Source organism: Danio rerio, chromosome 2, assembly GCF_049306965.1.
Source record: "Danio rerio strain Tuebingen ecotype United States chromosome 2, GRCz12tu, whole genome shotgun sequence".
NCBI lineage: Eukaryota > Metazoa > Chordata > Actinopteri > Cypriniformes > Danionidae > Danio > Danio rerio.
In genome coordinates, this window is record NC_133177.1 from 9,383,694 (window position 1) to 9,408,534 (window position 24,841).

At 38.2% G+C, this 24,841-nt stretch overlaps 2 protein-coding genes across 3 annotated transcripts in view; one reads left to right on the plus strand and one right to left on the minus strand.

Moving 5' to 3' along the window:
- Positions 1-19,388, minus strand: part of ak5 (adenylate kinase 5) — a 213,479-nt gene extending 194,091 nt beyond the window's left edge. Inside the window, exons 1-3 of the mRNA NM_001100084.1 lie at positions 19,329-19,388; positions 17,269-17,455; positions 16,735-16,902 (exon numbers count right to left, since the gene is read on the minus strand). Of these exons, the coding sequence (NP_001093554.1) occupies positions 16,735-16,902; positions 17,269-17,455; positions 19,329-19,388 (415 nt within the window). The remainder of the gene's footprint in view (positions 1-16,734; positions 16,903-17,268; positions 17,456-19,328) is intronic.
- Positions 19,389-21,592: 2,204 nt separating this feature from the next.
- Positions 21,593-24,841, plus strand: part of pigk (phosphatidylinositol glycan anchor biosynthesis, class K) — a 76,722-nt gene continuing 73,473 nt past the window's right edge. The window contains exons 1-2 of one of the 2 annotated variants that reach the window (XM_073915539.1): positions 21,593-21,735; positions 23,842-23,895. In XM_073915539.1, coding sequence (XP_073771640.1) covers positions 21,652-21,735; positions 23,842-23,895 — 138 coding nt within the window. In that variant the 5' untranslated portion in view covers positions 21,593-21,651. 2 annotated transcript variants of the gene reach the window in all.

The window sequence follows — 24,841 nt, forward strand, 5'->3', positions numbered from 1 at the left end:
CAGACAGGGCTAGGCACGCGTGGAAAACTAAACTAAATTAAGGAACAAAACCATAAACTAAATAACAAAATGAAATACAGAAACTGTTGACAAACTAAAAAGCAAAGGGAAATGAAATTAGTTTTAACATGCTGATAATTAACTGGAAGAAACAAAACCAATAAAAAGGAACTAAACACTTAAAGCAGGGGTGTCAAACTCAGTTCCAAAAGGGCCGAAGCCCTGCACAGTTTAGTTCCAACCCTGCTCCAACACACTTACCTGTAGGTTTCAAACAAGCCTGAAGGACTCAATTAGTTTGATCAGGTGTGTTTAATTAGGGGTGGAACTAGACTGTGCAGAGCTGCGGCCCTTTTGGAACTGAGTTTGACACCTGTGACTTAAAGCTACTAAATAAGATAATAGAGTAACTTAAAAAAACAAACTTGAAAAGGATTAACCAGATGGGGATGATACTGAAGTCCAACTGAAAAACACAAACAAACATTAGACAAAGACAACACTTTCACAAACAACAGCACAGATAAACAAGCACAGTATAGTAACAACAGGTAACAAGAAGCAACGAAGACATGAGGGAAGAGAGCACATTATAAAGGGAGGAAAGAACATGAGGACCAGGTGTAAACACTGAGACTAACGAGGACTAGACGAGGGCTAAACAAGGGAGCGTGGCAGTAGGAACCAATGAAAGGAGGAACATGGTGAACACAAACACAGGCTGAGCCATGTGTTCAGACACAACACAAACTTAGATACATATAAAGACGACAACACAGAAACGACAGACAAGGAAGGGCTATGACAAATATATTAAAAAACTTTGAAGGAATTAGGATTCTGATGACAGCTAAACTTATCTTGTGAAAAAGGGTCCAGTATGTCAATTTTCTTGTGCTCTGTTGGTTTGCAACATTTTAGGTTCTATTTTAACGATCATAAAGTCTAAAGCGCATGGGGCAAAAGCATTAGAGGCATGTCCAAATCCTGCAGGCAAATTAGTTGATGAGAAAGGAAAGACTAATGCAGTGGTATGGAAGTGGTTCGGCTTTTTAAGTTCCGATGATCTTATAGTTTCGGTGCTCGGCAAAATGTGCGGGAGAGTGCCCTGCTGAAAAACCCAGCTTAAACTAGCCTAAGCTGGTTGGCTGGTTTTAGCTGGTTGACCAGCCTGGTTTTAGAGGGGTTTTGGCCATTTCCAGGCTGGTTTTCAGCCATTTCCAGCCTGGCCTTAGCTTGACCAGCTTGGTTTAAGCTGGATATAGAAGGTTTTGGCTGGACTCCCAGCTTGGCTAGGCTGGTCAAGCTGGTTTTAGCTGGTCATCTCCCAGCCTGACCAGCTAAGACCAGGCTGGAAATGGCTGGAAACCAGCCTGGAAGTGGCCAAAACCCCTCTAAAACCAGCCTGGTCGACCAGCTAAAACCAGCCAACCAGCCTAGGCTGGTTTAAGCTGGATTTTTCAGCAGGGTGGTGCCGACTATAGCAGGAGGACACACCTGCAATGGTCATGCACATCTTGGCTGCAGTACAGTTCTATTGGGATCCTCTGTCTCAATCCCTTAGATAGACGTCATTGATTACGTTACACAAGTGTCCACTACTGGCAGAACATCTGAATGACTTTAAATTGAATGCCCTAAACTCCTGGGACCTAGAAACTACACTGTTGTAACATCACAATCACATTGCATTCTGGGGCATATCCTGTAGGTGATGGAGCTTGTTATGCTCACTAATTATAAGCATCTGTGACTTGTTCTTAAGTTTCACTCAAATTCAATCTATTGGTTGGGGCTGTAAGCTTGCTAAGCTTGCAGTGTAACATCTACAATGTGAATTCACTCATTCATTCATTTTCTTTTCGGCTAAGTCCCTTTATTTATCTGGGGTCGCCACAGCGGAATGAACCGCCAACTTATCCAGCATGTTTTTATGCAGCAGATGCTCACTTATTCAGTATGGACAATTTAGCCTACCCAATTCACTTGTACCGCATAACTTTGGACAGTGGGGGGAATCAGAGCACCCAGAGGAAACCCACGCAAACGCATGGAGAACATGCAAACTCCACACAGAAACGCCAACTGACCCAGCAGAGGCTCGAACCTGCTACCCTGCGACCTTCTTGCTGTGAGGCGACAGCACTACCTACTGCGCCACTGCGTCGCCCACAATGTGAATTACTTTTACTTAAACAAAACAAAAACCGCACATGAAACTTGTGCAAAGACAATAATGCAAGACTGTACTTACAGTAACTGATGTAGTGAGGAAAAAGAATTACAATAAAAACATCAGTTTGCGGACATCTAGGAAACTGTTGAAGGCAGGTGCTCGACCAAGCCAAACACAGTAAACAAAGTAAAACATAGACACACTGCCACTTTAATCTTAAAAAAAAAAAAGATTTTTTATTACAATCATTCAACCCACAAGGATTTAATCATGACACCTGATAGCAGTGTGCTGATATTTTTCACTTTGTTTACTGGGAAAAAATTACAAACCAATAAAGAACTGACAATAATATGATCATATTAAAAACTACCAAGAAATACACAATTATTCATTTAAAGTTGTTGACTAAAGAGCAGCATGGTGGCTAATTGGCTAGCACGGTTGCCTCACAGCAAGCTGGTTTGAGTACCAGCTGAACCAAGCATTTCTCTGAGGAGTTTGCATGTTCTCCCCGTGCTGATGTGGGTGCTCCGGTTTCCCCCAAATGACAAAGTCATGCAATTTAGATAAACTGGATGAACTAGATTGTAATGTGTAAATAGGAGAGCATGCGGGTGTTTTCCAGCACTCTCACTGCTGGGTTGTGGCTGGAAAGGAATCCACATTATGAAACATATTCTAGAGAATAATTGATGGTTCTTTCCACAGTGTTGGTCCCTTGTAAGCCAGGGACTAAGCTGAAAGAAAGCGAATGAGTGAGTTGACTAAACAAATATATTTTTAGTGTGTTGCTTGATCTGACTCTCCAGGTGAAGTAGTTTTCACAACAGTTTCCTCCTTCAAATATGACATTTTTCAGTTGAAATGTAAGCAGAAGCAGGTACTGCTAATATCTCAATAAGATATTACTGCATGTGGATGGTCACTTGACAAATGGAATACACATTAATTTGCTTGTGGGTAACATTCAGTACAGATAATGTTGCTCTCACAAATGATATCAGTCAGCTTAAAGAGACATGCATGCTGTTCAGGGAAGTCTGATAAGGCAGGAGGGAAATGTGCAGCTATCAGGTATATCTGTCTGAACTATTAGCATATCAGCAGCCCTGTTTACAGCAGGTATCCATCCCAGAGGCATCCCCAATGACCTCATTTAATTGGATTTGGACTAATTTTCATGGTCAAATCATTTATAACGTCAGTATATGTTATGCATTATAAACAGTCAGCAAACTGCTTTTCTCAAATGTACTCTAACCACAATCACAACCACACAAAAACACTTCGAGTGGGATATTCAGTTATTTAAGTACTGTAGTGTGACTGAACTAGGGATGCAAAGATATTAAAAAAATTTGACCAATAAAAAATAACAAGATCCATTTTCATGCTACAATTTTTGTATTGTTTAAAAATTGTGCAAGACAACTTAGGCATCACAACTAATGTTTTAAAAATAGGTTTTCATTTACAATTTTCAATACATAATAACAATTCTGAAATAATAAGTCTGAATCTTGATCAGCCCTGGCAAATCCCCCCTAGTGTTTTCTATTGATTTCCTATTTTCCTCCCACTTTCATTAACATCGAAACATAAACATTAAAAGCCCAACAAAAGTGCCAAACAAACAATTGACCTTATGGAGGAGGGGTCAATTAGGCACGCTTATACAGTGCAAATTAGCATTCATTATTATCAACAGCTATCATGATGGAGTGCTTTTATTAAACACTATAGAAGGGCTCAGGTGAGAACAGTGACACAAGTCAGTCTCAGTCTCAGGATTAGAATAGACCCTTTTCACAAGCCTGTATTGATGTGTTTAAAGGTCATCATAATCTTAAATCCTTGAAAGGTTTTAATATTTAGATTTTTTAAAAAACACATGAACGTGAATATGCATTTAAGAATGTATTATATCATCTTTGCGTCAAACTACAAAAAAATCTAATAACCGCTTATGCGAGGTGCTCCTAATAAGAGTAAATTTGACGTTATTCTCTCCTCTGGCTGCCGTCATCAATCTCACACTATTTTGTCCTTTTTCTGAAAGTCTTAATAACACCATCAAAGAGTTTTTCTTTTATTATTTTTAGCAAATAGGTTGTAAAAAAAATACTCCCATTCTGCCCATCTGTAACACCTTCCGCTACTGAGAAACCCGGAAATGTGAAAAGGGTCTATCGAGAGAAAGAATGGCTGTTTTCACAAAAGAGAGCTGTTTTTTGTTTTTTTAAACAATAAGGGCCCTATCATACACCCGGCGTAATGTGGCGCAAGGCGCAGCCGCACGGCGCAATACTTGTTTGCTAGTTTCAGCTTGGCGCAAGAGTCGTTCTTTAAATAGTCGTTCTTTAAACGCTCTTTAAATAGCAAATGCATTTGTGCTCATATGTGCGCCCATAGGCGTTCTGGTATAAAAAGGAAGGCGTTCTGAAGCGCACTGCTGGCGCGTTGCTATTTTGAATAGTTGTAATGGATTTTTCATTAGACCAAAACAAACCCGGTCTAAACTCCAGCGCAGAGTTGCGCCTCGCTTACACACTGCTTAATAGCCTACACACAAGATGTAGAGCAATACGCAAATATCTTTACATATGAAAAAAATAAAATATTAAGGATAGGCCTATATATAGAATATAATAAGAATATATATATAGGATATAAATATAAAGGATTAAAATATTACAAAACATATTACTTTCTAGCCTACATAAATATGAAAAATCACTGCTTTTATGTCTTCTTCATCTCAAGAGGCTTTTTCAGTTCATTCATAACAATTTGCTTTTGTATAATTTTATTATTATTAGCAGTAATATTAGTTATATCCATATTTATATTAGTTTTATTAAAAACAAGCTTAGATTTGGCCACCTGCAGGTTTTAGACCATGAGGGGCACAGCATGTGTTTTAGGATATAACTCAGGTTTTTGAACACACTTCGTTATTATTGTTCATTTATTCGTTTGCTGGAAATTAGAACTGAATTTAGAAATAGTTTTGGAACAAATATTTGCGCTTAACAAATGCAATTAATTGTTTATAGGCTAATTGATGTCTGTGCGTAAAGGTTTCCCTATCCACGAGAGCGAAAGTGAAAGTAGATCGATAATCTCTCATTCTTGCGCAGTAGATGCTCTGTTTAACAGTTTTCTGTTAAAAAAACTGTTAACTGTTAACTTTTTGCTTGTGAAATGCTCAGTTTTTCCACTTCCACTTACTTTACGTCCTGTAAATAGCAAATGCACTTATGGCGTGACGCAGCTGGCTATTAAAGGCAATGGGAGGTGAGACTCTGATGGGTTTATTCTCAAAACACACCTATAACTCATTAAGAAAATAAACTCAACCCTTTTAGACCATGCACCACGGCGCAAAGCGGATTTTCCCATCCTTAAATTAGCAAATATGGATTCCTGAAAGCGTTTGCGCCCTGCGCTTTCCGTTTTGCGCATGGACCGTCAAAATAGAGCCCTAAACCTCTTATGCTGTGTTCACACCAGACGCAGAACGCGCGGATAAATCGCGATATTCGCGCGTAAATAGCCGCGTAAACATTTGAGTTTACTCGCTTCATATGTGCGTCAAACACCGTTTCATTCGCGTGTCAAATTCACATCAGAACAGACGCGGATTCGCGTGATTGGCAGGGCTTCTGTCTGCCCGAAGACTCTGGCTTCATAGCTAAATGGCTAACATGGATTTTATGAAGAAAATAACAGTGTTTATGTGCTTTATGAAGACTGAAAAACAGCGTCAATACGTTTAGGGTCGTGTCTGAGTCCACTACATTCTTTCAGAGGTGCATCCAGCTCTGTGAGCTCATAAACTCCTCCAGAAACTTAACCTGGATGACGGAGGCTTTCAGCGGTGCTTCTGACTGAGCCAAGCCGAGTTTGATGAACTGTTGTCGGTGAAGGCTGGAGGATTTCCCTCGGAACACCGACAACAGGTTCTACGTCACAATCACGCCCACGCTTCTGATTGGTTAACGCGGCGCAAATGTAGGCTGAAGTTCAGATTTTCAAAATCGAGAGATTCGCGCGAAACGCTCGTTAAGTGCGTCAAACGCGCAAAACGCTCAATTTGCCCTGCGCCATTCACGCAATTTGCGCCATTCGCGCGTATCGCGCCGCAGGATGTCTATTCGCACGTTTGCATTGACTTAACATGTAAATCACTCGCACTTGTCAACGGCATTATGACGACACAGATCACTCTGCCTATTCATGCCAGAGTCCTGCGGAAAAAAGTGATTGATAGGTGGTAATTTGTGTGTAACGTATCTTTATTTATTTATGATTTGGTTTTGGGTAAAAAAAAAAGAGCATGCAGGTCACGTAGTTTAAACGGTAGGCTACAAATAATTAATTCGTTATGAACGAATGAATTATTCATAAATAATAAATTTCCCTCCGCCTACAACGACGATGCCATCGTCCATCATGGTGTTTTACATTACACATCGTACGATGCCAAGTTGGTCGACATCACCCAACCCTATAGCAGAGCTGCTACGTTCTGGACTAACTATAAGCAATGAAGAGTCAACTGATCCAATCCAACACATAAAGCATTAATATAGTCTAGAAAAAATGTAATAAAAATATGAATTATTTGAAATATAAATTATTTAAAATATGAAAGTATTTGCACTGCAGGTAGGGCTTAACCTTTTACCAACAGGCTAAGCTGGAGACACTGGCTTTTGCAAGAGAACTGATCTGCTTATCAGATGTCGAAAATCACATCAAGACATGATCATAAATTACTAAGAGCATCAGCTCAAGCATTTAAATCTCCAAGACCACCAAACACAACAACCTCAGGCTTATTTTAGATAAAGAAAGCTCTGATCAGACAACTGTGTTCATGTAATGACTGAACTGATACTTTGTCATTTGTTTTGGTGAGAAAATAGATTTGTACATTGTCTGCTGAACAAGAAAAGACAAGATACTTTATTCGCTGATAATACACCCTGAGAGGAAACATGTACAAAGAAAACAGCATGGAGCCCAATATGGACCCTTGGGGAACGCCAAAAAGGAGGTTTGTCTGTTGAATACAATTGAAACCATTTGACAGCTATGCTCTAAATTCTGACAACACTGTTCAAGTCTGGATAAAAGAATAGATAGGTTGACTGCATCAAGACCAACCAAATCCAAATGCACCTGAGTCAACAGCTAGAAGAAGATCACTTGCAGTATAACTATTAAAAGAGCAGTTCAGTACTGTATGGCTTAATTGTTTTCATCAATACTAAACTCATCTAAAAATTATTGACTTAAAAAAAAACTAATTCTCTTAATAACTTCTAATGAAAAAGTTTACAAATAGGTCTACAATTAGATAAAAATGAAGGATCTAGATTATATTTCTTAAAAAATGTAGTGCAATAACATGTTTAAAACCAACCCAGGCTCATTCTGAAAACATTCCTCCATAAAAATTTCTGGAGAGCAGAGACCACTGCGTACGCTTTTTGAGATCTCAAATTTCTCTCGCAAGTGGCATTCGCACCTGCTTTTTTTCACATTAGTTCACTAGAGGCTGCTGTTGACTGACTGACTGACTGACTAAATGACTGACAGACAGACAGATTGACTGACCTACCATCCTCCTGGCCTAAACCCAACCAAGTGTTTTCAAAAGCACTGAAAGACAAAATGCATCCATGCACACTTCTGGCTACATAATTTGCAATCTCCGGATATGTATATAGGGCTATGTTTTCAGAATGAGCCTGTGTTGTTTAAAACAGCTGAGAGTGAAAACAAAGGAAAACATATTTACTGCATTTACCTGTATTTAGGGACTACGGTAATTCAAAATTCAGGGGAAAAATAGGCTGATTAAACAAATTTAATTTCAAACTTACCTAAAATTGCATTTATTAACAAACAAACAAACGAACTGTTGCTGTGTCTCATTTCAGAGGCTGCATCCTCTGAAGGATGCAGACTTCAAAGATAAGTCCTCTGAAGTCCACACAAGCTAAATGTCACGTTAGTGATCAAGAACAGGAACAAAAACGGGAACAAAAAGGGTGTGGATCCAATATAGTATAGTGCAGTAACAGTGACAAAAATCCAAAGTACTAAATAACAAAACCAGGAACTCAAACAGACTAAACTAAAACTAGACTTTGACAACTAGAATAAGATACTAAACTGGATACAGGATGACAAGATACAAGACTGGATTCAAACACATACCACAAGGAAGACAACGACTGACTGACAAACAGAGGATGAATGACTGAATATATAGTCCAGGTAATCACGGAGAACGGAGACAGCTGTGGTTGTAAATCAGTGTAGATGAGAGACCGGGTGTGTGTGCGAAAGAATGTATGGAAATGTAGTTCTAAAGCCACTGTAGTCCGCTGGGGGTTGCTGGCGAACTACAGTGGCATCTGGTGGATATACACAGTCATGACATTACCCCCCTCTTAAGGAGCGGATTCCAGACGCTCCTAAAATAGTCCTGGGGTGGGCAAAGCAGAGGAGCAAGGGGAGGGATGGGAGGGCCAGATCAGGGTGGTCCGTGTTTCAGGCGCCCCGGCAGGAAGCCAGGGTGCAGCCGGGAAATCCATCCCAAACCGTGGGAAGGACCACCAGGGAGGGGCGGGAGGGGTAACCCATGGATGATGCAGCAGGAGACACAAGGCAGGGGGCCCCAGGAGAGCCAGCTGGAGAGGCAACTGGACAGGAGCTGGTGAGGCAGGGAGCCCCAGGAGAGCCAGCTGAAGAGGCAACTGGACAGGAGCCGGCAGGACAGGAGGCAGCTGGACTGGAGCCGGCGGGACTGGAGGCAGCTGGACTGGAGCGGCCGGAACTGGAGGCAGCTGGACTGGAGCCGGCGGGACTGGAGGCAGCTGGACTGGAGCCGGCGGGACTGGAGGCAGCTGGACTGGAGCCGGCGGGACTGGAGGCAGCTGGACTGGAGGCAGCTGGACTGGAGCCGGCGGGACTGGAGGCAGCATGACTGGAGGCGGCGGGACTGGAGCCGGCGGAACTGGAGGCAGCTGGACTGGAGCCGGCAGAACTGGAGGCAGCTGGACTGGCGCCGGCAAAGCAAGGAGCCAGAGCGAGGTCGGCAGATCAAAGACCCGGACTGGGGCCGGCAGGGCATGGAGCCGGACTGGGGCCGGCAGGGTAAGACGTCTGGGAGGTGCCGGCAGGGCAAGACGTCTGGATGGCGTTGGTAATGCCAGGAGCCGGGCTGGGACCGGCAGGGCGAGGAGCCTGGGTGGCGCCGGCAGGGCGAGGAGCCTGGGTGGCGCCGGCAGGGCGAGGAGCCTGGGTGGCACCGGCACTGTACGGCGCTCTGGGGCTGGAGCCGACACTGGCGGGCGCTCTGGGGCTGGAGCCGACACTGGCGGGCGCTCTGGGGCTGGAGCCGACACTGGCGGGCGCTCTGGGGCTGGAGCCGACACTGGCGGGCGCTCTGGGGCTGGAGCCGACACTGGCGGGCGCTCTGGGGCTGGAGCCGACACTGGCGGGCGCTCTGGGGCTGGAGCCGACACTGGCGGGCGCTCTGGGGCTGGAGCCGACACTGGCGGGCGCTCTGGGGCTGGAGCCGACACTGGCGGGCGCTCTGGGGCTGGAGCCGACACTGGCGGGCGCTCTGGGGCTGGAGCCGACACTGGCGGGCGCTCTGGGGCTGGAGCCGACACTGGCGGGTGCTCTGGGGCTGGAGCCGACACTGGCGGGCGCTCTGGGGCTGGAGCCAACACTGGCGGGCGCTCTGGGGCTGCAGACACTGGGGTTTCACACAGATCCAGAAGACTCTCCAGAGGCTCTGAGAAGGGTGGTCTCCGGACAGGCCGACGCGGATAAGTCCGCAACTCCAGTCCAGCCTCTCTCCTCCTTCCCTTGGACAAATCAGCTGGCCCTGAAAATATCCCTCTCTGTTGCCCTCCACTCAGGCCTCCCTCCTGAGGGTTCTCCTCTTTCAGGGCAACAGAGAGAGGGGAGCCAGAGATCAATAAAGCTGCTTCGATGAACCGATAAAGGTTCCAGTCCTCCTCATAAGGTGGCATCTGAGAACGGACTGGTTCCAAAAGTCCTCCCCGAAAGAACATCATCAGTAGAAGGTCACTGTGAGAGCTCTTTGGGGCTAGCTCCAAAAACTCCTTAACGTAACGCTCAATTGAGCGGTTACATTGTTTATTACGTCATCTGCTGGATCCATTTGTGAGTCGGTCGTTCTGTCATGTTAGTGATCAAGAACAGGAACAAAAACGGGAACAAAAAGGGTGTGGATCCAAGTGCAGATTTAATATAGTATAGTGCAGTAACAGTGACAAAAAATACAAAAATCCAAAGTACTAAATAACAAAACAAACAAAACCAGGAACTCAAACAGACTAAACTAAAACTAGACTTTGACAACTAGGATAAGATACTAAACTGGATACAGGATGACAAGATACAAGACTGGATTCAAACACATACCACAAGGAAGACAACGACCGACTGACAAACAGAGGATGAATGACTGAATATATAGTCCAGGTAATCACGGAGAACGGAGACAGCTGTGGTTGTAAATCAGTGTAGATGAGAGACCGGGTGTGTGTGCGAAAGAATGTATGGAAATGTAGTTCTAAAGCCACTGTAGTCCGCTGGGGGTTGCTGGCGAACTACAGTGGCATCTGGTGGATATACACAGTCATGACACTAAGCCGAGCATTTTGAAATGGGACAATCTAGCCTACAGAGGACAGATCTTGTCACCGAGCAACCGTAACAGCTGTCGTTAATAAGTGGGAATAAAATTTCTTAGTTTTTGTTTCAAAGTGATTTTAAAACTCATCGATCTGAATGCAAAACAAGGTTTACAAAAGCTGTAAATACACTTACTGGCCGCTTTATTAGTTACACCTTACTAGAATCTTGTTGGACCCCCCTTTGCCTTCAGATCTGCTTTAATCCTTCATGGCATAGATTCAACAAGATACTGGAAATATTCCTCGGAGATTTTGGTCCATATTGACATGATAGCATCACTCAGTTCCTGCAGATTTGTCAGCTGCACATCCATGAATCAAATCTCCTGTTCCACCACATCCCAAAGGTGCTCTATTGGATTGAGCTCTGATGACTGCGGAGGCCATTTGAGTGAAGTGAACTCATTGTCATGTTTAAGAAACCAGTCTGAGATGATGCGCACTTTATGACATGGTGCGCTATCCTGCTGTAGCCATCAGCAGATGGGTACACTGTGGTCATAAATGGATAGACATGGTCAGCAACAGTACTCAGATAGGCTGTGGGGTTGACATGATGCTCAATTGGTACTAATGGGCCCGAAACATGCTAAGAAAATATACCCCATACCATTACACCACCACCACCAGCCTGAAACATTGATATAAGGCAGGATGCTTTCATGTTGTTGACGCCAAATTCTGACCCTACCATCCGAATGTCACCGCAGAAATCAAGACTCATTAGACCAAGCAACGTTTCTCCAATATTCTATTGTTAAATTTTGGTGAGCCTGAAGGAACTGTAGCCTCAGTTTCCTGTTCTTATTTGACAGGAGAGCCACCCGGTGTGGTCTTCTGCTGCTGTAGCCCATCTGCCTCTAGGTTGGACATGTTGTGTGTTCAGCGATGCTCTTTTGCATACCTCGACTGTAACGAGTGGTTATTTGAGTTACTGTTGCCTATTTATCAGGTCTAACCAGCCTGGTCATTCTCAAGGCATCAACAAGGCATTTGCGCCCACAGAGCTGCCACTCGCTGGATATTTTTTTCTTTTTCGGATAATTATCTATAATCCCTGGAGATGGTTGTGGTGAAAAAAAAATGGTTTGAACTGCTGCAGATCATCTTGTTGCCATGTTATGGCTGTTTAGAAATTTGCGTTAACAAGCAGTTGGTCAGGTGTACCTAATAAAGTGGCCATTGATTGTAAATTTCCTTTGATCCATACATGTACACATAATAATGTAAACTGTATATAAAATTACTTTTTAATGGGACGTCAGACTCTTTTTGTTTTTTAACACGTGTTTCAAAATCCAGGAAAAATACAACCTAAATCATACGTTTAATCCAGAGTTTTCTTGTAGAAACATCCTGTGCGCAATGAATCTTAGGATGTTCGAGGCTGCAGAGGGTCTACTGGTTGTATACTTCATTACCTGGGAAATGAAGGATGCATTTTGAAGAAGCCTTCGAATTTTTTATTTTTTTTTTATGAGACCTTCGTCACACCGCGATGATGCAATGCCCTTCAAATGCATCCTTAGGAGGACATAGCCTCTAAAATGAGACAGCTTATGTGTGTTGAATTATTTTGTAATATCATTGTCAACTAGACAGCAGCAAATTTAATATGTAAGTAAATTATATGAAAATGTTGATTATTAATTATTTTAGATCTTCTCTTTATGCATAAACAACAACATTAGTTAATAAAAAAAATTGAGTATTTACTTTCATTGTAAAATATCTGGGTTCCATACGATTCCTTTATGGTGTTCCAACACAAATCATATCAGTTCACTTAATTGTTTTCACATATTATGACGATTGAACATAAAAAAAATTAAGTTGCATCAAAACAATCTCAAGAATTATGTTGATTTTAAAAAAGTAGTTTGAACCAATTATTTTGAGAGTTCCTTTTACACATTTTCTGTGCAGTACAGTTATCAAAACATTAGACTATCATCAACAGCTGTAACCATTCTGACAGAAAATACGATTATTCTGACCTGAGCTGATATACTGAATCAACCAACTCACATCTTTTTTTTTTCTTCTCCATGTTAATATTAAAGTCATCTGATGCAGCTTGGCATTTCATCTCTATCTGAAACCATTTCAACCGCAATACCTGCTCATTAGAGCCTTCACCAAGTTATTTTTAGAACAGGCATGTAAAGTTGTAAAGGATGCGAGCAATTTCTCTGTGCTCTGCTCAGTCATGTGACGATGATGGCGTATAGTTGATTCATTCATTCATTTTCCTTCAGCTTAATCTCTTTTCAGAGGTCGCTACAAAGGAATGAACCAACTATTCTGGCAAATGTTTTACACAGCGGATGTCCTTCCAGCCACAACCCAGTATTGGGAAACACCCATACACTCTCGCACTCATACACACAATCATACACTATGGACAATTAAGTTTATTCAATTCACCTACTGTATAGCGCATGTCTCTGGAATGTGAGAAAAACCGGAGCACACAGGGAAAGCCAATATGTCAACAAAGGGAGAACATGCAAACTCCACACTGATGCCAACAGGTCCAGCCGGGACTTAAACCAGTGACCTTTTTGCTGTAAGGTGATAGTGCTAACCACTGAGCCACCATGCCACCTGACATTTAGTTAAAAAAAGTGGAGAGACATAATCAGGATTTTGAAAAGTGTGGAGTGATGTGTTCCTCCTGTCTCCTGTGAGTTACGCTCATGACCAAATACACAATGCTTAATCCAACAGTCCTAAAACATATTTAAGTAATCTTACAGTTAAAGTCTGAATTATTAGCCCCCCTGAATTATTAGCGCCCCTGTTTATTTTTTTCCCCAATTTCTCTTTAATGGAGGGAAGATTGTTTCAGTACATAAGCATAATAGTTTTAAAAAACTATTTCTAATAACTGATTTATTACTTTGCCATGATGACAGTAAATAATATTTTACTAGATATTTTTCAGGACACTTCTATACAGCTTAAAGTGACATTTAAAGGCTTAACTAGGTTAATAAGGTGAACTAGGCAGTTTAGGGTAATTAGGCAAGTTATTGGGTCCCACTTTATATTAAGTGTCCTTAACTACTATGTACTTACATCCAAAAATAAATACAATGTACTTACTGTGTTTATAATGTATTTGAGAACACTTGTGGTGCTTTTGAGTTGGGATAGAGGTTGGGTTATGGACAGGTTTGGTGGCATGGGTAGGTTTAAGGGTGGGTTAAGGTGTAAGGGATGGTCAACAGTGTATTTACAAATATAATTACAAAAGTTAATTACAGATGTAATTACATACATGTATTTAATCAAGCATAAGTACACAGTAAATACATGTATTTACTCAATAAGTACATTGTAGCAAATTATAAGTTCCTATGTAAGTACATATTAGTTTAGGCCACAATATAAAGTGGGACCAGTTATTGTATAATGATGGTTTGTTCTGTACACTATAGGAAAAAAAATAGCTTAAAGGGGCTAATAATTTTGTCCCAAAAGTGTTTTTTAAGAAATTAAAAACTGCTTTTGTTCTAGCTGAAATAAAACAAAAAAGACTTTTTCCAGAAGAAAAAATATTATCAGACATACTGTGAAAATTTCCTTGCTCTTTTAAACATCATTTGGGAAATATTTAAAAAAGAAGAAAAAATTAAAAAGGGGGCTAATAATTCTGACTTCAACTGTAAGTGTAGGGGCATTTGCGGGGTGCAACTGTTTATGTAAAGATGAAAGAGTGTAATTGGCAAAGATTATTAAAAGACACTGATAAATATATGAAAGACTCAGACCGGCAGTTCTGTCCATAAAATACTGTACTTCAGAAAAATGTTGCATAATGTTAAAGATGGGATTATATTATCTGAGTCACAGGGAAAACCAGGAGAACAATGGAGAAGCCTCTGGCTATTGCTAGCCACATGGTGAGTGTGTTCAAAAGAACAGCATTTAAAAACAGAAATTTATTTTAAATGATAATAAATCTTAAACTGGTCACACTTTACAATAAGGTTCATTAGTTAATGTTAATTAATGCAGTTACTAACATGAACAAACAATGAACAATACATTTACTACAGTATTTATTCATGTTAGTCAATAAAAAAGCAGTAGTTCATTGTTAGTTCGTTAACTCATGGTGCATTAACTAATGTTAACAAGCATGGACTTGGATGTAATAATGCATTGGTAAATGTTCAATTATGATTTATAAATGCTGTACATGTGTTGTTCATGATTAGTTCATGTTAGTAAATGCATTAACTAATGAACCTTATTGTAAAGTGTTACCTTTACTGTCATTTTTGATCTATAATTGCATCCTTGCTACATAAGAATACTGAATGATTTTTCTTTCTTTTTAAGAAAATAATCTCAAAATTGTATTATTCAAATCTTTTTAGATACCATAATCAGGTGTATTGTAAGCAGGGCTGCATGATAATAGAAAATATGCACTAAGCAATTTTGCTGTTGAGAATTGCGATATCAATATTTTTTGCGATAACGTTTCCCAGATCATGATCCAGTATCATGTATGCTTTTGAGTAAAACATTTCAATAGTCTTATCAAACTTGTTTTTTAAATGAAATAATAAATCATTAAAAAAAGTAACTCATTGACTACAGCTGCTGCTAAAATCTCCCAACCCAGGCTCATTCTGAAAACGTACCGCTATTTACATTTCCTGAGAGCACCAAATACATCCCAGGTGCTACATTTTTTTGCAGTTTTTGTTTTCACAAATCCACCAGAGGCCGCTGTGTACGCTTTTAAGATCTCAAATTTCTCTCGCGAGTGCCATCCACTCCTGCTCTTCTCACATAAATCCACCAGAGGCCGCTGTGTACGCTTTTAAGATCTCAAATTTTTCTCGCGAGTGCCATTTACTCCTGCTCTTCTCACATAAATCCAACAGAGGCCGCTGTTGACTGACTGACTGACTGACTGACTGATCGATCAATTGACCCACCCTCCTTCTTCCCTAAACCCAACCGATAGTGTTTTCAAAAGCACTGATTGACCCCCTCACCCACTTCTCTAAACCCAACTGAGTTTAAAAAGCAATCCAGAAAACGAAAAGCCCTCGCCTGATTTTTACCACGTTTTTATATTTTACCACATTCTCACCCTGTTATTTACTTGTTTATTTTATTTCATGGCTTCTGTTTTTGTCTTACCCGATTTCTGGAACCGTTCTTTGCTAGAATTGAACCCCGCTGTCATGATCAACTCCTCTCTAAGTCTGATGACGTACATGGCGAGCTACTAGACAAACTGGTAACAGCAGAAAAGCCGTTCATACGGAGGTAAGCAGTCAGCTGGTAATGCGTCATACCGCTCAGTAGCGTTCGTTTTAAAGTTTGTTTGTTCTTAATTCGTGATCTACAGAAATATATATAGCGGTACATTTTCAGAATGAGCATATGTTGAAATCTCTATGTTTATTGCACAAAGCAATCATCAGGACCCAGAAGTATTGCCTTATTTTGTATAATTATTTTCTATTTCTTTTTTGTTGTTGTTAACTTCTATTTAATGAATACCCCAGTTTAAAGAGACTGCAGGGGAGGGGGGTGGGGGTATTTAAATTGATATATGTGATTATATTGTTATTTTAGCCTGTATGCTTTGTTAAAAAAATAATAAAAAATAATTTATTGTACTTCTCTGCAATATTAATATTGCATATTAAATAACTGCAACTTTGATCCTTTCTTGATATATTGTGCAGCCTTAATTGTATGTACACAAAAAGAAACAGCCTGTTTATCTCCATATGCCTAGTATTTGATCACACACACAATCTTTGGACTTACCTATAATGAGGATGACTTTGGGTCTGGGTCGAGATGGGTCAAAAACTTCATATTCCTCTATGAGCTCTGCTGTCTCAGACAAATCTGAGTCACTCTCGATGGAAAACTGATTGATGGGTGGGAGGCGCTCATACCGCCGATAAGGAAAGTTGGGACTGTCAGGGAGAACTGCATGGAAGAATCCAAACAATTAGTCTTGACTATAAATAATACCACAGAAATTTAACAGGAAATCCTAATACTGGGTTATTATTGGAGGAATATGTTTTATTTAGATTATTTATTACTGTTGAGGGACTTTGCATTGATTTGCATTTTGGCTTTGCCCTAAGGTGGGTAGAACAACGCTACCCAGTACAAAGACGGGAAAACCCCTGCTGATGTTTGTAATGCTCCAACACCAGATACTGAATAATGAGTCTGCTGTGCGCTTTACAGCTGCACAACAGTTTGTGGCCAGTTCTAGTTTGCATGAATTTCGGCATCGCCTACAACTTGGAGCTGCTTCAGGTGATGATAACACCTCCTACTCACCATTTCGGAAAAAGGATCGGCGTGACTGTCCACCATTGAGAGGCGGTAATGACTTTTTCTCCTGCCCGACGAACGTGTCCCACCGGACTTTGTCAGTCCCACCAAGATCCCTCACTTTCTTAAGGCATGTCTCTAGATATTCTAAAGGGTCATCTGGGCGGTAGTACATCAGACCAGTCAGCAGACTCTGTGAAACAGGGTCAGTTCAGAGAAATGCTTACCATCATACATAGTTTTGGTCATTACAGTAATTTGCTTTGACTTTGTTTCAATGTTTGATCTGCTCCTTATTCTTTCTATACATGTGTAAGTGTGTGCGTGTATTTTAAATGATTAAATCCATTTTTACAATAATAATAAATCAAAACAAATTTCAGAATTAACTACATTTCACTATATTCACTACATTTAAATTATAAACTCTTGTTTTAAATTCTAATACTGTTTCAAAATACGTTTGCTTTTTGTTGAATTTAAGACAAAATAAATAATGCAGCCTTGATCAGCAAAACACACTTATTTTTTTTGTACAAATTGGCACAAATATTTGTAATTATACTGCATTTATAATTAAAAATTGCAAGATATAATAAGTATAGGGCTAATTATAAAGTAGAAATACCATACATAATAATTCAGCTGTGAAAGGGAAGCATTTTGAAGAGTGACGCAGTTTAAGACAAAATAAAAATCTAAGTTTTAAAGAATAATTATAATGCATGACAGTTTATGACTATTTTGGCACTCACAGAACATTTAAAAAATAAAAATGATTTATTTTTTAAGAATATTTACAATTAACCAGTACGAAAATAAAGAATTATTCATTCATTCATTTTCTTTTCAGCTTAGTCACTTTATTAATCTGGGGTTGCCACAGCGGAATAAACCATCAACTCATCCAGTATTTGTTTTACACAGCGGATGCGCTTCCAGCCGCAACCCGACAATGGGAAACACCTATACACTCTTGCATTCACTCTTGAAGTCTTTGGACTGTAGGGGAAACCGGAGCACCGCACGAACACAGGGAGAACATGCAAACTCCACACAAAAATGCCAACTGACCCAGCCGAGACTCGAACCAGCGACCTTCTTGCTGTGAGGCGTTCGTGCTTCCCATTGTGTCAATAATGAGATATTTGTTGCAAAAGATCCAAAGAAAATCGGCACACTGCCACTTTAGCTCTCAAAAAGTCTTTAATGTCACATTTTGTTTGTGACATTAAAGACTTTTTAAAAGCTAAAGTGGCAGTGTGCCGATTTTCTTTGGATCTTCTGCTACAAATGTTTGTTTTTGATCGAGTACCTGGCTTTGAGATTTTCTAGATGTGCGCACATTTCCGTCAATAATGAAATATTTCAATAAAATGTCACAGCTGAATATACATATTACAAATAGCCTGCATATATTTAAAACCTAAGTATTAAATAATAATATACTTTATATTTTCAAATAAATATCCTATAATGCAAATCCCCGAAATCATACAGGATGGTCAGAAATAAAGTTTTACTACACTCTAGAAATCGGGAAAAAAAAATCGCAAACAGGATAGAACAAACTGTTTTCACTCTGGAGTTAGTGTATAAGGCTATTGTTCATTAAACAATAGCAAAATAATAACAGGTCACTGTCAAATTCACAGAAACCAGCTATTACATAAGCAGCTATAACCTGTTATTTCTTACAAGACCTGACTTTGATCAGCGTGACAGCACGCCTACCGTGTAAACAACGAAGGACGACGAGTTTCATAATTCCAGGCACGATTTTATGAGAGTAAAACGCACATACTAAGCGAATTATGTTTGATAAAACGCAACGTAACAACGAGCAGCCTTAAACATTTTAATAACCACAACTTAAAAAGGCGTTTCGATTCAACAATGCAAGATTTCTGATTCAGAAATCCGGCTGCAATAGGCTATATCAGCAAATAAATATTTGTCTATGTCATAATATTATGCAAATATTATCTTTGCTCATTACTAACGGCTATGTCTGAGGTGTTTCGTTTTTTTTAACCAAAAGCAAAAGTTCACAGACAAGAGCTCACCTCAAAGAGTTGAGGTATCTCCCTTCTGGAGAGATATTCCTTTGCATCGTTGGTGTTCATGTCTTCCTCGGGAAAAGTCTCGTCACTGAGTGTAGAAACTGAACGCTCTGTTGCAGGTTTCACGTTGTCGCGACTCCTCCAAGCCCTACTAAAGTGAATGGATAAATACAGCTACACTTTCAGTATATCGTTGTGCATGTTAGCTGGCAGTGCCGACCTCTCCCTCCTGCTCAGTATCTCACTTCAGTGTTTAAAACCGCCAACTCAAGGCGATACACCTGCGCGCTGATGTAGGGAGCGACTGTGTGTTTGATGCGACTGTGTTGGATGCGAGTCCTGCTGATGCGCGCCTTTCAGAGGAGGAAACTAGAACACTTATTTGAGATTTGCTTGTTATATTTTTATTTTATTATAATTTTTTTATTTAATTTATTTATATTTTATTTTATTAAAAATATTTAGTTTTTTGTTTGTTTTATTTTTTATTTGACTTTTTATTTCAATTAGTTTTGATTAAATAATTTTATTTTATTTTTGTTTGTTTTATTTTAACTTTATTATTTTTATTATATTTGAATTTATGTATTTTGTTTTAATTTATATTTATTATTTATTTTGTTTTTTGTATTTACATTTTTGTTTTATTTTTTATTTAATTATTTTTTTTAGTTTAATAAAAATATTTTTTTATTTTATTTTTTATTTTTTAATTATTTAATTAATTTATTTTTTTTCATCACCAAATCAGGGATCAAACTCTCCGTCTCCTGCTGTTCAGTGTTTGTCACGTTTCACGCTTTCCAGTTTGGCTGTTCTTGTTATGTTTTGTTTGGCCCATGTTCATTTTAAAGGGTTTTTATTTTGTTCTAGGTTTATTTTGTATGTACAGACGATGCTTTGTTTGTAATACACAAATATCCTCCTGTAAGTTTACTGTTATTTGTGACGTCACCAAATAAATGAAAAACACTGATCGTTAAAAAAAAACACTTTATTGAGAGTTGTTGTAATAAAATGTTGATGCTGATAATAATAATAATAATAATAATAATAATAATAATAATAATAATAATAATAATAATAATAATTACCATGCAGTTAGAAAACAACTCTAAAAACTTTAACATTTCATTGCATAATACATATATATTTATATACAAAGTTTACCCTATTATACCAATGGAATATTATTTATTATTTTTAAACGTTTGTATATTTGTAATATTTAATATATATATATATATATATATATATATATATATATATATATATATATATATATATATATATATATATATATATATATATATATATATATATATATATATACAAGCATTATATAATAAACATTTGATTTAACATATAAAATAATCTAAACTCATATGCATACTTTATTGAGAGTTGTGATGAAATCACTTAAAGCTAGGTGTTTACAAATGATGATAATAATATTAAATAATAAAAATAAATATTCTTATTATTATTATTATCATAATTAATTGTTGTGTTGTTATTATATTACTATGAATTATATAAGATGAAATTGTTGTGTTGTTGTGGTATAATAATAATAATAATAATAACCACAACAACAACAACAACAACAAAAACAACAACAATAACAATAAGAATGATAATACTAATAATAATAATAATAATTATGATGAATGAACCGCCAACTTATCCAGCAGGTTTTTACGCAGCGGATGCCCTACCAGTCCCAACCCATCTCTGGGAAACAACCATACACAATCATTTATACTCATACACTACGGAAAATTCTAGCCTACCCAATTCACCTGTACCACATGTCTTTGGACTGTGGGGAAAACAGGAGCACCCGTAGGAAACCCACGCGAATGGAGGGAGAACATGCAAACTCCACACAGAAATGCCAACTGACCCAGCTGAGGCTCGAACCAGCGACCTTTTTGCTGTCAGACGACAGCACTACCTACTGCGCCACTGCATCGCCCATAATAATAATAATAATAATAATAATAATAATAATAATAATAATAATAATAATAATAATAATAATAATAATAATAATAATCAGTAAATAAACACTACAAAATGATTTCTGGAGTTTATATATATATATATATATATATATATATATATATATATATATATATATATATGCAATAAACATTAATTTTACATTAATTTAATTATTTTGTTCATTACTGACTTTTTAAAATATTTGAATAGAGACAAACCTTTTACATTGAAGTTAGGACTTTTACTCAAACCGGAAGTTTAGCGCTTCCTGGTTGTCATTGCAAATCTACACTGTCACTTGTACCGGTGACGAACGATAATGGATTATTCCAATTTATTTACAGTGTATTCATGCCTTCTTCTGTTTGTTTCCATACCATGCGCATACAGCAATTATGTTGAGGTGAGTGTCTTTATTCACAGCTGTTAGAAGAGCTGATATAAACACACTGAGTGCGTGAGCGCGAGCAGTGAAGCTATCGACACTAATATTCAACCTCTGCATAAATGTTTCTTTTATAATAATATATTATTTTATTTTGATTGTTGATTCGGATTTAATTCAAATATACACTGACCTTAGATAGTTAGATCGTAGCTAGTTTACAATACATTGCTATTATGTCGTCTAGATTGTTATTAACACCATGTCTTGGCATAATAGACATCAATTATTTACAAAAATTGTTTAGATGGTAACCAAGCACTTTTTGTTACATAACACATGCAATATTTTCGCTATTTTGTCTCAATAACGTTGTGCATTTTAAATATTCAAAGTGTATATTTTCAAAAGCTTGCTTTGTTATAGTGTACAGTATAAAAACGAATTACTTTTAATATTAACCAAATATTTTATAACATTTTCGGATAATTGTGAATTGCAAATAACACAGAATGATATGTCTGAAAACAATACGTTTAGTACACACACAGAGAGGTCTGTCTGTCTGTCTATCTATCTATCTATCTATCTATCTATCTATCTATCTATCTATCTATCTATCTATCTATCTATCTATCTATCTACCTACCTACCTACCTACCTACCTATCATCTATCTATCTATCTATCTATCTATCTATCTATCTATCTATCTATCTATCTATCTATCTATCTATCTATCTACATCAGGGGATTTCACGGCCAAAATTAATGAAAACTTTAAAAATGTATCAAATAGTACTATATTTGGATCATGCAGTATCTTACAAGACATCCTATTTATTTAGAAGGTTCAAGCTGTTTTTGTTCATCCGTCATGCTACGGTGATTATGTAGGCTTTAACGTATTCAGCTCAGCACTCAGTGTGTAAATCACTTTCAACAATTGCAAAAAGAGACGGAAAGGGCAAAAGCACAGCTCCATCTGGCAGAGGAACAACTGACTCTGACCAAACTGCAGCAAACCAAGGCCAGACTTGAGATCCGCCTTCTAAAGGCTACGCTCAGACAAGCTGGTCTCTCAACATCAGACGAGGAAGACTGAAATTATTGTGAAGTTTTTGACATTAAGTCTTTTTTTATTCAATACATCTATATTTGACTTGTTATAATTGTAATTTTTTAAAGTGATCCAAATCCTACAAAATAGGTCTGAAAAACCCAAACTAAAGGTTTGATCTGGACCAAAACCAAGATTAGATTACGTGATCTAATCCAATTATGTAATTAGTTTTTTCTTATTAAAAAAAAAAAAAAAACATTTTTAAGATTTGATCAAATCCCTTTAATCAAATCCCTTTGATCAAATCCTGGTGGATTACTTTTGAAAAACCGGGCCCACCCCTGGACACCCCTGATCTACATGTACTTATTGCTAAGTGGTTCAGTTGTACACTATTAACTGTGTAACTGCAGGGCTCAACAATAAGGACTGCCCGATGGCCCGGGGCTACAGGTGAGACGCTCGGGACAGTAGACTGGCCCAATCGGGCCACTGCTGCCTTTTTACTAAAGTTTCATTTTGCATGTGACTAGTTGTTATTTGCGTGCAAATACAGTTTTAGAATTGAGAAACAGTTTGTTTTTCAAGCTTTCAAATGCTACCTTCTCGGTTTTTCTTATCTTATTGGATGTTGTGAGCACGTTATTAGTACAGTGAAGAGACAGCAACATGGCGGTAACATCAAATGATGATGCTAAAGGAAAACATTTGTTTCTAACGTCTTGGAAGCAGACATATACCAGGGTACACCATGACAAAAAAAATAAGTGATCTTTTGTACAGTTTGCCGTCAGTTTGGCAGGTCTTTAGCCATCTTTTGTTTCAAAACACTTAGAATTTTGCTCATTACACATTTATTAAAATTTTTAAATATTAAAATTCTATATTTACAAACATTTTGACACGTTTTTTTTTATTTGTGGCTAAGAAATAGCTATTAATTTTTTTTTGGTGGGGCCAGTGAAAATATTGGCAGGGCAAGTAAAAATCTGAACCACTGGTCCGATTGGGCCAGTAGAAAAAATCCTTAGCGTTGAACCCTGAACTGTTCTTTTTGTCTAGACCAAAGCTGGACAGTTTTTTAGCAGTGGACACACTAACAACTGGGCAGTACTGGTAAGTTTGATGTTTGGATAATTTTTTATGCATTGTTATGAGAGTCGATTTTTTTATGCAAATAGCCTTTAATTGTTTGACATTGTATACTGTAGAACAATAATGGCCTTGTGATTTTTTTTTACCCTTGGTGGTGATTTACTGGCTATGAATTAGACATTATATGGGCCTGACTTATTCAACACAATGCAAATTAATGTGAGAGCACAATCACATAAAAGGAGTTATTAGTATGAAGTTCTGTGGTAGATGTAACCGATGGTCAAAATAAAAACAACATATAGCAGCCATATCAATTCCAAGCTGAACGTGTAAATACCAAGTGGTAACTTTTTTTTACATCTCTAACACAATACGTAAAGTACCTTAATATCTGTTAATTATAGGTGGGAATAGATTATGTTTTGTAAATCTGGATTAATCTCACTGTAATCTAGGAATTAATCTAGAGAACAGACCCCACTTTCAATACAACTTTGAGAATAGATTAACCGCAGTTTTTTTTTTCCTGTCGCCCGATAACGGCCCACCACTACAATTAATTATTATTATTATTAAAAATAAGAAAATTGGAGTTTAAGGAAGCAAAAGTCATAGTTAATGGTTTGCTATTAGCGAGAAGTGAACCTTAAAATTAAATGTAACTATAAATCATTTCCTAATAGTGCTATTCAATTATTTTGTAAAATTGTATAGAAACTGTACAACACAATGCATATTGCAGAAAAATAAAATATCGCAATGTCAGATGTTTCCAATATCATGTAGCCCTAGTATTTATACATGTATACATAAATATACATAGTACACTTGTGTATATTATGTAAATTCTAACATTTATTTTGAATGTGATTCATCTTTTGACAGTGTTGGTTGGTTTTTTAGTTAGTTAGTTAGTTAGTTAGTTGGTTAGTTGGTTGGTTAGTTAGTAGTTAGCTGGTTTATC